The sequence below is a fragment of the Gymnoscopelus microlampas genome, assembly GCF_963454915.1.
Source record: "Gymnoscopelus microlampas genome assembly, chromosome: 7".
Lineage (NCBI taxonomy): Eukaryota > Metazoa > Chordata > Actinopteri > Myctophiformes > Myctophidae > Gymnoscopelus > Gymnoscopelus microlampas.
In genome coordinates, this window is record NC_139944.1 from 36,771,603 (window position 1) to 36,784,789 (window position 13,187).

Sequence of the window (13,187 nt, forward strand, 5' to 3'; positions counted from 1 at the left end):
TGGCATTTGATGTTATGCCTAATTTAAGCCTTTACTCTTTTTTTTGTGCAGAATGTTGCCTGACCAAAAAAAAGTTATTTCAACTGAACAAAGTGTCAATGCAAAATATGACGAGTGAACAATGAGTCATTTGTCATCTTGTCACATCAAAAACATAAATTAGACTGCCCCACCGTATGGATTTTCACAATGCACAACCTGAGCAATGTGAAAACAACAAAGAAATCCCTGGTGGCATTCTAGCAGCCACAGTGAGAGGGGGAGGACATTTGGGGTTAATAGGTGAGATAGGGAAGATAATTTGTTTCCTGCCGACTCATTTAAACAATCCTCTGCCACCAGTAATCATGGTAAACTCCAGGGGTGGCTGCCACGCTCTGCTTGTCTGATGGGATCTAGAGGAGCAGCGTTTGGTTGGCAGGCAGGCAGACAGGTAGACAGGCAGGCAGGCAGGCAGGCAGACAGACAGGCAGCCAGGCATGCTGCCACTTATATAAGACTCCTCCTATAATGCTCCTGCCTTTCACTCTTTCTAGCTGATTTTGAACGCATGTAAATACTTCTTGGTAAATACTTCTTGGCAGAAACGCGCACACACACACACGCGCACGCACGCACACACGCACGCACACACACACACACACACACACACACACACACACACACACTTTATACAGTATACACTGTCTCTTGCAGAGTGAACCAGGCCCACAGTATTACACGTCTGAACCTGAACAAGCCATGCGGTCCGATTCACTGGCACCTGCCATGGCTCCGAGAGAGGGATAGATAGATAGACAGACAGGAGTGAGAGACAGAGAGAGCAGGGGCGACAAGAATAATTCTATCCCTCAAGGCTGAACTTCCTCGTACCAAAGCCTATCGCACTGACTTCGCAATTTAATATTGAATTACCGGCACAGTCACAGCAGGGGTATAGTGAGACGTTTAGATTTAGAAAAGCTCAACAATTCACCTTCAGATAACCTCCACCTGTACTGATATTGCAACTCACAAAGGATAATGAGCTGACACAGCCAGGCATACTCAAACTTTTTAAATCATTTAAACTCTAGACATCTGCCAAAATAGGCCTGAGATTGAGGCTGCTGGTGTACGGCCATCAGACTGACAGGGGTCTTTCAGGCAGACAGAGGCTATACAGAAAGAAGCCACACAGGTGAGGAGGCTCCCCTCTCTCTCTCTCTCTCTCTCTCTCTCTCTCTCTCTCTCTCTCTCTCTCTCTCTCTCTCTCTCTCTCTCTCTCTCTCTCTCTCTCTCTCTCTCTCTCTCTCTCTCTCTCTCTCTCACATATTCACAACTGAGCTTTCAGGAGGGAATTGAGCCAACCCCATTCTGTCAGCGTCAGGGCGACAGCTACAGGCCTGCCTCACCCCTCAGACTGCCTGTGTCTGCTCTGCTGGCCAACGCACGCTTAGACTATAGGAATAGCTCTATCATAATGATCAGCCTTAAGCCCAATAGTATTTATTTATGTGTTTCCAAGGACAGTTCAATTACAGATGTTTTATATTGAAGCACATTTTGTAACAATGTTTTGCCCTGTATGAACCTGCTGTATGTCTCAATGAGATGTAGCCTACACCATACAGCAGGGGTTCTCAAACATTTTCATGTCAAGGACCCCCAAATGCATATGTACTTGGCCACAGACCCCCATTTTTGAAAGGATTTTGTGGCCCCATGAGAGATTTGTCAATATCTTTCGGAAATATCCAATCTACAAGCTCACAACGGCATGAGTTTGCTCGTAGATCGGCTATTTTTAACTGGAAAAAAACCTGGGGGGCTGCCCGTAACCCACTTTGAGAACCAGTGGTATACAGATCATGGGAAAATAATATCAAACTGCTTGGTATTGGCTTTCTGTCAGGGCAGCAGACAACATCAATTACCATTTTCAGTGCAGCGTGCAATCTGTCACTCACACCACCTTTTCTTTCCTATAATGCTGTTGATTGTGTTGAAGAAGAGGTGATGAAGCAGAGTGTTCCCCCATAGCTAGGCTATAGTAGCCTACATATGCACACACACAAAACACGATTTGATTACCTTTACAAGTTTTACCTCATTATGACAATATTTACCGTGTCCTTTGTTTCTCTGGAAGGCACTGACACAGTGGCACAATAAAAAGGCTATGTTTTGTTAATGGTAGACCTTTGGCTTCACTCAGCCTTCACTCAAGAGTATGCAGTCAAAAGCAAATAAGCCAATGTTGTATAGAAACACATTAAATGACTTGTCTGTAAGTTCTACAAGGTCTGTCCACCATAGTCCCTCCTTAACATTTAAGTGAAGTTTTTTATTTGTTGACGAAATTGTCAATATATTTAGTCTTAGTTTTAGTCATCATAGCTTAGTTTTTTATTTAGTTTTCGTTAGTGAAAAAACGTAGTCGATGAGCATTTTTCGAAATTAAGTAATATATCCATATACTCGCAATAGATCTATCTTAAGGTGGCAATACACTACGAGATAATCTTAATATGAACGATTTTTAAATCGGGTATCATCACACACTACAAGATAATCTTTCAAGATTCTCTTATCAGATTATCTTAACATGCACACACTACACGATTAAAAAAATCGGGGACGTCTCACACTACAAGATTCTATCCAGATTCTCGGGCTTGCCCGAACAGCAATAATACATAGAAAATTATATTAAAAAAATAATAATTATGAATTATTAATAATTATAATTATATAAGATATTATATCAGTAGCCTATATTATTTTGATATTAAATAAAGTTACACATTACAATCCGTACATTTTCATATGTCATTTCAGTGTTTTTCTCCGACAGCCAGCTGCGCTCCTGAGCAGAGCAGCGCAGCGCGCACGCGCGCACACACACACACACACACACACACACACACACACACACACACACACACACACACACACACACACACACACACACACACACAGTGCACCGCGTCAGAGCAGATCTACAAGCTCACAACGCGTCTCATTCACGGTAGGCTACTTGTGGTCTTATATATCGCATTAGCTGTGGAATACAACTCTCGTAGACGTATTTATGATTATGACGTTTTCAATCTACGAGAGTTGTAGGGTTCACCCCCCGTAGACACTCCAAACATGTACAAATTGAAAATAAAGGTGCTTATTCCCACGCCCCAAATGTTAACTCTCGCTACGGGGGAGTAGTTTAATGTAATAATCCATATCTTTCAATAAAGAAGTGTTTTAATGCCGTCTGTGGCTGAATGCCATTTTTTGACCCTCGTTTACTTCCTGTTTACATTGAGTGTAATTCCGGGTTTCACCAGATGGGCGAGTCACTACCGCCCATTGGGAACTTCCGACAGAATCGGCCACAGACGGCATTAAAACACCTCTTTATTGAAAGATATGGATTATTACATTAAACTACTACCCCGTAGCGATAGTTAACATTTGCGGTGTGGGGGTAAGCACCTTTATTTTCAATTTTTACATGTTTGGAGTGTCTACGGGGCATAGTGCAGAAAGTCCTTGTATCCATGGCATGGGGGGGGTGAACCCTACAACTCTCGTAGATTGAAAACGTCTAGAGTTGTATTCTACAGCTAATAACCACTCGAAACCATTGTGCGACGAAAAATAATGCTTTTTTTTCATGGATTTAAGAACTACGAAGGGTGCACCAACATGAACGTTTTTTTTCTAAAGCATTAGATGGCGGGCCAGAACATAATGAAAGGAAATGTATAGTTAACAAATGTAGCCTACTGGAACTCCAAGAGTCAATACAGAACGTCTTATATTTGGCACACAATTGTGATACTCTCACAGAGAATTAATCAAAATGTAAGCTATTAGGTGGCATAATAAACGAGCCCCCCCCCCCCGTCCACCCCAAGACTGACCATGTAGCAAAGCCTACCGTCCTCATTATAATCATTCAATAATTTGAATGATTTTACTTTTATTCTCATTATATACCACTTCTGCCAATGCCAGACATAGGCTACAACGTCACATTATTGTCTCCGCCAGGCCGAAGGCATTAGTCCTGTACCTGGCCTGTAGACCGCAATTTGGTGTTGGGGGAATTTCTCACCTGAACTTTGTCAGTGGGTCCCTAGACATGAAAAATCCCGGAGGTGCTTGTTCGCCAGAGTGGCACGAATGGCGCAATGGCCAAATCAAAAATGGCCGCCATCGGCTATGATGAAAATCCAACTTTTTTGTTTCTGAATGTATAAACAAATGTAATACCTCCATTTTGACTAATTGGGGTGTGTGGAATTCATTTTTGATATTGTTATGACCTTTTTGGGTGATTTTGACCTTGAAAGGTCATGGTCAAGGTCATTTTGCTATTCCAAAGACATTGGCCATAACTTGGCCATTGCTAGGAGTAAAAACAGGTGCAATAGGTCTATTTCAACTAATTCTGACATTTAGAATTCATTTCTGATATTGTTTTGACTATTAAGGATCATCTTTTCATTGAAATATCAATGTCAATGTCATTTTTCAATAATTCAATTACGATTTTGTACTTTACTATCCCTTTTATTGTATTATTTTTCATAATAATTTGTTTTATTTACAGCAAAAGACATGTACATGAGAAAAATAACAATTCTAAACATCTCTGTTTAACTTTTATTTTAATTGGGTGTTGAAATTAGCAAACAAGACTATGTAGGAATAAAAGTGATACAAATAAGACCATACCACAAAATCAAATAAGAATTTTGTTGGTGGCCGTCATCAAGAATGCTGTAGTCTCCGAAAGAGAAGAAAACTGGAATCTACATGCGGACTCTATGCCAATCTTTGCAGAATGTGATTGCAAAAACTACCTGCGTCATGGCTCATGGTATCTTGAACAAATCAAGTTGCTAGAGTTCACACATCCTGAGCTCTATCGGCGCTTCTCTATAGGCCAGTGGGTTATTCGGGATCGCCCAAGCTGGGTCTGGGCTGTAGGAGGTGACATGAAGGTTGAGCAGACCATTCAGCGAGTGTCGACGGGTCCAGGAGGTCACTTTGTAGTAGGAGCCACACACAATGCAAATTCTGTGACAGAGTTCGAGCTCTTGTTCCACGAGATTGGGTCAATCACCAATGTCCTCAACTTTCTCACCAACAACCACACCATGAAAGATACAGAATGCCATCTCCAGCATGCACTGAGTACCACTCGCCGCCTTACATTCAACCGGAATGTGGCGAAGCTGCTGGACTTCGTGCTAGAGCATCAGAATCCATACTCAATGATGGTCAATGTGCCTGTGCCACAGCACAATCTGCTCACAAAGCAAGCAGTTGACCGAGGGGTCACTCCACGCCTGTTCAATTGTCTAAAAAATGGGGAGCGTGTCTACTGCTCATACAGACATGAGAGGTTAGTTGAGAAGACCAAGAAAATGAGCTCAACCATACCAAAGTGGAAGTTACCTCAGTTCAACGAGCAACCGCTGAAGACGCCAACAACCATTCTGAAGGAGCAGAAGTTAGTCTCATCCAAAGACATGGCCGAGGCACATAGGAGTATGGACATTGCTAAGGAGCGGGTATGAACATCCGGCAGATACTTACTCATGATATGCTCTCAGCATCTCCCCTGTTTGATGGTGACCTTCCAGCTCATGTCAACAAGTCAAAACGTGCCAATGGAGTCCAAAGTCTACTCTTGCCACTCATGTTGTGGTAGATTTCATGTTGAAAATGTGGCAGATGCCACTTGCACGATTCCCTACTTTAGGTGCTGTCATCAACGCCATCATCAGCTCAACATTATCCCTCAGCCAAGAGCCAGGGTTCAGCCATCTCATACTCGATTCCTACATTGAGATGTCTCTAAAGGAAGGGGAGCGCATGCGGCACACAGACTCAAGAACAGGAATCGACATCATTGGCATGAACAGAGACACACCCATCCCTCAGCAACTTGACAAGTTATGGGCGTCTGAGCAGAACAAGTGCAATCTAGAACTGCTAGTTCGGGATGTGGTGTGCAGTCAAGCCAGTCAAGCCTGTGGCAATGCTACCATCATTGTCAGCTCTGTTGTCTCTGAAGATGAGTTGCTCCCAGCAAAGGCGGCTGGTGGTGAAAAGATCCCAGACCTATTGAACTGGATTGAGGAGGCTGAGACCAGATTGGTGGTGCATTTGGAGTGGTGTGTTCGTGTGAAACAGAGCAAGAGAGTTGTCATAGTCTCCAATGATACAGACACCTTCGCATTACTGCTATACTACACCCCATACTTCCGAGCACTGGGGGTGAAGGAGATCTGGCAGCAGTATGGCACTGGTGAGAAGCAGCGCATGCTTCCACTGCATCAAGCAGTCTCTCATCGTGGAGCACCACTAGCCAAGACAGTTATCAAGGTGCATATCCTGACTGGAGAAGACTGCATGAGCAAGGTGGGGACCAAACATGAAGCTATGGCTTCTGACCCAGTACAATATTTAACAAACTTTGGAGAGGCAGACACCTTGACAGAACAAGACACAGCGTTGGCAGAGAAGTACTTGGTACGTGTCCGGACAGGGGCCAGGTCAAGTACAACTGCTGAGACGTTTGATGACCTCAGGGAAAGCTATACCAGTGCCAGCGCTGGAATTAATTCTATCCCTCCCACAAGCAGTGTGATCAGAGGTCACATCAAACATGGTGCTTTTCTGGTGCATAGGGCTTGTCACCTGCTTGCGACAGCCAAGGAACCTGAGGCAAGATTAGAGCCAGTGGAACATGGATGGGAGGAGCACTTTGGTACTCTACTGCCATCAAAATGTCTGAAGCCCTTACCACTGAGTATGCAAGTGTGCAGGCAAGTGCGACACTCGGCGATGTGGCTGCCGTGCTGCTGGAGTTCCGTGCATCATATTCTGCCATGGAAAACTGGAAAATCCTTCATGTAAAAACCCATCACACTAACCAGCATGCACACATATATGGTGCACTGTAAGAGAAATTGTAACAAAAAGATATGATTTTATTTGTATATCACTTTTATTTTCTTATCTCGTCTTATTTTCTAATTAAAGCACCCTAATCAAATAAAAGTTAAAGGGGGATATTTAGAATTGTTATATTTTTCATGTTCATGTCTTTTGTTATAAATAAAACAAATACTTATGAAAGAAATACAATAAAAGTGACTAAAGAAACAAATCGAGTTATTGAATAATGACATTGATATTGATATTTCAATGACAAGATGATCCTTAATGGTCAAAACAATATCGGAAAGGAATTCCAAATGTCAGATCGATACAATAGACTTATTGTCTCCGCCAGGAGACATTGTTTTCACTTTCCGTGAAACAAGCTAACATTGGTCAAGCCTCACGTGACACGTGACAATACGGTGAAATAGTGTGATCTGATTGGCTAGTGACGTATAGCAGCCTATAAATACATGTGTCACTTTGAAAGAGTCTGTGACTCTTTCAAAGTGAGGTAAGACAGGAATAATCACGAAATGGCTGAGAAATGGCGGATACTGTAACAATTGGATAGGACACTTACACAGACAGGACGGATAGGACACTTACACAGACAGGACGGGTAGGACACTTACATAGACAGGACGGATAGGACACTTATACAGACAGGACGGATAGGACACTTATACAGACAGGACGGATAGGACACTTATACAGACAGGACGGATAGGACACTTATAGACAGGACGGATAGGACAGTTATACAGACGGATAGGACACTTGTGTCATGTTACTATGACACAGTAACAATGTTTTGTAAGAATTAGAACATAAGAATTAGAACATTCCCAACATTCCCAACACAAGTCTGCTGGCGGAGACTTGTGCTCCGAGGAGCACTTTTTCTAGTTGCAGCTGTTTTTACTCCTAACAATGGCCAAGTTATGGCCAATGTCTTTGGAATAGCAAAATGACCTTGACCATGACCTTTCAAGGTCAAAATCACCCAAAAAGGTCATAACAATATCAAATATGAATTCCACACACCCTAATTAGTCAAAATGGAGGTATTACATTTGTTTATACATTCAGAATCAAGAAAGTTGGATTTTCATCATAGCCGATGGCGGCCATTTTGCGCCATTCGTGCCACTCTGGCGGACAAGCACCTCCATGATTTTTCATGTCTAGGGACCCACTGACAAAGTTCAGGTGAGAAATTCCCCCAACACCAAATTGCGAACAGGTCTACAGGCCAGGTACTGGACTACATGGCGAGAGAGTATGTTTTATCCTCCGTCCCTCCTTCCGTCCGTCCGTCCGTCCGTGTGTGTGTGTGTGTGTGTGTGTGTGTGTCCTGTCTGTGTGTTACCAGCTAATCTCCGGCACCGTTCGTCCGTTCGCTCCGAAACTGTGCACACACACTCCCTGGATGCCAATTCAGAACCTCTGCCCCAATTTTTTCACATGGGCCTGTTATAGCGCCACCAGGAGGCCGATTTGTGCTAAACACATTTTTTTACATACTCCTACAGATTTTATCCAAATATCATGCAAATCGGTACACAGTATCTCTATAGTCATGTGATCAACATGGATCTGTCCGATTTCCCATATTCCATCCTGATTGCCTATGGTTGGCTTCCAAAGTTTGCAGGATTGGTCCGTTTTGAACAAAATGCCTCAAACTATGCATGCAGCTTGCGATTTCCGTGAAATTTCACACACACATTTCCACTAGGCCGAGGAAGAAATGCCACCCTTTTCACATTGGCCTGTTATAGCGCCACCAGCAGGTCTAATTTAGCAAAACACATTTTTGGAACAAAATGCCTCAAATCGTGAATGCAGTGTCTGATTGCCGTGAAAGACCTAAGAATAAATGGCACCCTTTTCACATTGGCCTATTATAGCGCCACCAGGAGGCCAGAATAACGTACCTGACCTGGCGGAGACCTGTGCTCCGAGGAGCACTTTTTCTAGTTAAGCATATGATTCATCAGGATCGCTTTGCAAATCCACAAGCTCACACTGCAGGCAGAGCAGATTGAATATATTCGGGGCGCAACACCGTTGTCAGTGGTGTAAGTACATGTACTCAAGTACTGTACTTAAGTACAATTTTTAGGTATTTTTACTTTACTGGAGTATTGCCAATTTTCAGTACTATTGTATTAGGCCTACTTCTACACCCCAACGGTAAAAAAATGTGTACTACAAGTCCACTACAATCATTTGAAAACTTTAGTTACTAGATACTTTGCTATTATCAATTATTATATTATAAAACATACATTAACCACTTTAGCCCTATTTTATAGGCCTACATAGGCTATTTGAGAAATAGCAGATCTACAAGCTCACAATGCATGGCATCGCAACACATTGTGAGCTTGTAGATCTGCTATTTTCAAACAGTACTTTTACTTTTGGTACTTTAAGTACATTTTGATACTAATACTTTTGTGCTTTTACTCAAGTAAATTTTGAATTCCGGACTTTTATTTGTAACGGAGTATTTCTATATTGCAGTATTGATACTTTTACTTTGGTAAAATATCTGAGTACTTTTCCCACCATGCACTGACCGTTGTACGTCGAAGTATAAATTGGTCGTTACTGGATGGATTGCAGCTGCTACTTATGGAGAGACAGACTGCTTGAGATCGCTAAACATTAATCTGCTAGTTAACAAGAGAAATGACACTATCCAAAAGTATAAACAGTATAAAAGTGTATAAAAGATATGTGACAGACAGTGCTGAAAACAGGGCATTTAAAGATGAATATGGACACATTTGACAGCAGCAGTGCGTTCGGAAATTGCGCACCAGAGCCATAGACCAGAGCGCACTCGCCTATTAGTTTGTATTGGCCAGTGCGCTCATGACTTTCTTATACCTGGTGTCATCAATGCAAAGCCGTTGTGTTTCATCGGCTACACACGTTTTGGATGTTTGCAAGCCAAGGAATATAATTTTAGACGGCAAGATGAAGCATGGAATGGTACCAGGCAAGTTATAAAGTTTAATAAGCATCTTTCAGGTGGGGATATATTCTCTATGGACATTATAGATATAATAATAGCCTATAGGACTGTCAGTCCATATTTTAAAATGAAAATAATAAAATCATTATCAAAATAATGTATTTTAATATAAAACATGGATCCACCGCAGCTGCACATGGTTGTCCATCCTACATAAACTGTGTGTGTGTGTGTGTGTGTGTGTGTGTGTGTGTGTGTGTGTGTGTGTGTGTGTGTGTGTGTATGTGTGTGTGTGTGTGTGTGTGTGTGTGTGTGTGTGTGTGTGTGTGTGTGTGTGTCATTGCGGTGTTGGAACAGCGGCCGTATTTCTCTCGATCCGACCCGCGCCTGTGTGTGTGTGTGTGTGTGTGTGTGTGTGTGTGTGTGTGTGTGTGTGTGTGTGTGTGTCATTGCGGTGTTGGAACAGCGGCCGTATTTCTCTCGATCCGACCCGCGCCAGGTGTTCAGTAGCGATCCAGATAAATATCAAACATTTTTTTAAATGATTTTGATGATGACAAAAAAAGGGGGGAGGGGGGGTTCACCCGAGGGGAGGGGTTTTCACTCGAAATATCAAACTATTTTGAACGTGATCGGAGTGGCCGCGATCGTCTTGTGAGCAACTCGGGAGGGTTCAGATTGGATCTTTCAACCCTCACACTAGACGATGTTTATGCCCGAGATTCGCCCCCGATCTAGGCTGGGGTAGACACGCCCCCCCGATACTCGGGAGGGTTGTTTTTTAGCCCGATTATCTCGTAGTGTATGGCCACCTTTAGTTGCGCGCTGGAACTCTGGAAGGCGCTTTGGAACATCAATCCCTGCCGAATCCATGGTTCCTGCGCCACCCCCACGCACTTCTATACACTGTACACCCACTGACACATTCACATTACTGCTTACCAAAAGTCTAGAGTTTGCTGCTAGTCGATGTAAAGACACTTATCAACGGTTAAAATCATGAACTACCTGACGAAGAAAGATTTTAAAACGTTAAATACGGGCAATTTACGCACATGGATGCTATACATTGAGTACATTCAGAACGGATTTGCGGGTACAATGCACATGTGTCTAATACGCGCAGCCTTTTTAAACACCCAACAACTCAGATTTGCGCGATTGTGCATGACAGGCAAATTCACCGAATATAGGCATCGGCTACTTGAAGAAAAGGAAGTGGGTTAAATAAATGTTATAACTGGATCTTACCTGCACGAAACAGTAATTTCAATCTTGGTCGCAGGTACGGTGGAGTTGAGCGGGTCGAAATCCCCTATTGACGCCATGGTCAGTTTTTGTTTTTTAAAATCAGTTCTTCTTAATTCTAGAAGTTGGCACCTTTGTACTCCGCTTCCTATATCTGGACGCTATGTTGGCACGGCGATTTGTTCCATTCAATCAGGGAGAGTTGTTGTTGTTGTTGTTGTTGTTGTTGACAGTCGCCTCTTCGTGTAGTTGAGCAGTAGATGTGATGATGAAGGCTACCTGAGGATGAAGAGAGCATCCCCCCATCCATGGAGGTGTTGTGGAGAGGATTTCATTCATGGCGAGAGAGAAAGCTGCTGTCACAAAAAAAGCCTCTGGTCCTCCTTCCTTCCTCAGCGCCGCATTTCTCCCGCTCCATCGGCAGATGGAGGCAGAGACTTTCTTCTCAAGTTCCAACTCTTTGACTTTGAGCACAATGGTTCCTCAACATCAGTGGTGGAAAAAGTATTCTCATTTTCTACGTAAGGAAAAGTATCAATACTGCAATATAAAAATAAATACTTGCTGTTACAAGTAAAATGCCTGTGTTAAAAATGTTATTTGAGTAAAAGTACAATAGTATTGGCATCAAAAAGTACCAAAAGTAGAAATTACTCATTATGCAGAATGTCCCATTTAAAGCTTTCGAATGTATACAATATTTTGAAAATAGCAGATCTACAAGCTCACAATGCCTGCATAGTTAAAGCATTGAGAGCTTTTGATCGGCTGATGGCCGAAATGGCCAAAAAGGCCTGAAGTGGTTAATGTATATGTTGTAATCATAATCTAAATCTACCAAGTAACTAAATTAGTAGGCCAAACTAAAGTTTTCAAATAAATGTAGTGGAGTAAATGTTTATACATTAGGCTATTATATACAATATATGGGTCCCACGTCACGTGGGCGTGCTGGCTGAGGTAGTGGAGTAGAAGTAGATTAAAGTGATATTTTTTGGTTAAAACAAAACGGATTTTGTTAAAAGGTTAAAATACTATATTCTGATAGTAATCATTGCTATAGAGTGTTTGTTCAGTAACAGATGTCTCCCTGTCTCTCCAGCTCTTTAATGAACAGAAAATACATTTTTCGGTAGGTGTCAAAATCTCAGCGAATCAGGAGAAAGTACCCATTTTTAAGCTTAATTTGTATAGTGTTCCAGTTCCAATTTTGTCTGCTAATTTCTTAGTGTCATCACTTCCAATTTCACTTGTTTAATCTGTATCCTGATTGAGTTCTCTGTCCTGGTTGGATACAATTGGAAATGAAACTGAAACTAACGAAAATGCATTTTCTGTTTTATAAAGAGCTGGAGAGACAAGGAGACTCCTTTTACTGAACAAACACTCTATAGCAATGAGTACTATCAGAATATAGAGCTATTTGACATTTATTTTAACCAAAGCAAATCACTTACCCTACCTTTAAGTAAAAGTAATGGAAATTGTAAATACCCAAGTGAAGTACAAATCCCACAACATTGTTCTCTAGTACAGTAGGCTACCTTAATAAAATGTACTTGGTACTTTCCACCACTGCAGGTTTCAACCGGTTACGTTCACAAACTTCACATTCCTTTAAGGAGTGGTTCTCAAGGGGGGTTCCAGGGGGTCCCCAGCAAATGTGTTAATGTGTTATGTGCTTAGAATACAAGCTTTTTGAAAACATTTGTATTTTTTTAATTAATGCAAGAACAATGGCTTCTATTTCAGCATGCCAACTTTGCATGGAGAGAAAGTCGGTAGTTTCTGTTAGCGTGGTATCCCCAATAATGTTGTCATAGACAGGTTTCTGAACTGTCCATACATAAATTAAGACAAGAGTACTGTAGGTATACAAATTGTGCCATCTTATGAGCATTAGTGAGGATAAGAAGATGTGGTTGAAAATAGGTGAAGTGCTCCTTTAAGTGTAGCCAACACATTTTACCCACTTTAATCCTGGCATCCCTATTTTGGACATAGGCGC

General features: G+C 42.1%; 1 protein-coding gene across 1 annotated transcript in view; it reads right to left on the reverse strand.

Annotated features, from left to right (window-relative positions):
- LOC311048542 (copine-9-like) overlaps nucleotides 1-11,259 on the reverse strand; it is a gene marked incomplete at both ends in the record, with an annotated part of 130,705 nt that extends 119,446 nt beyond the window's left edge. Inside the window, one exon of the mRNA XM_084061801.1 lies at nucleotides 11,183-11,259. Coding sequence (XP_083917927.1) covers nucleotides 11,183-11,259 — 77 coding nt within the window. The remainder of the gene's footprint in view (nucleotides 1-11,182) is intronic.
- Between the last annotated feature and the right edge of the window lie 1,928 nt (nucleotides 11,260-13,187).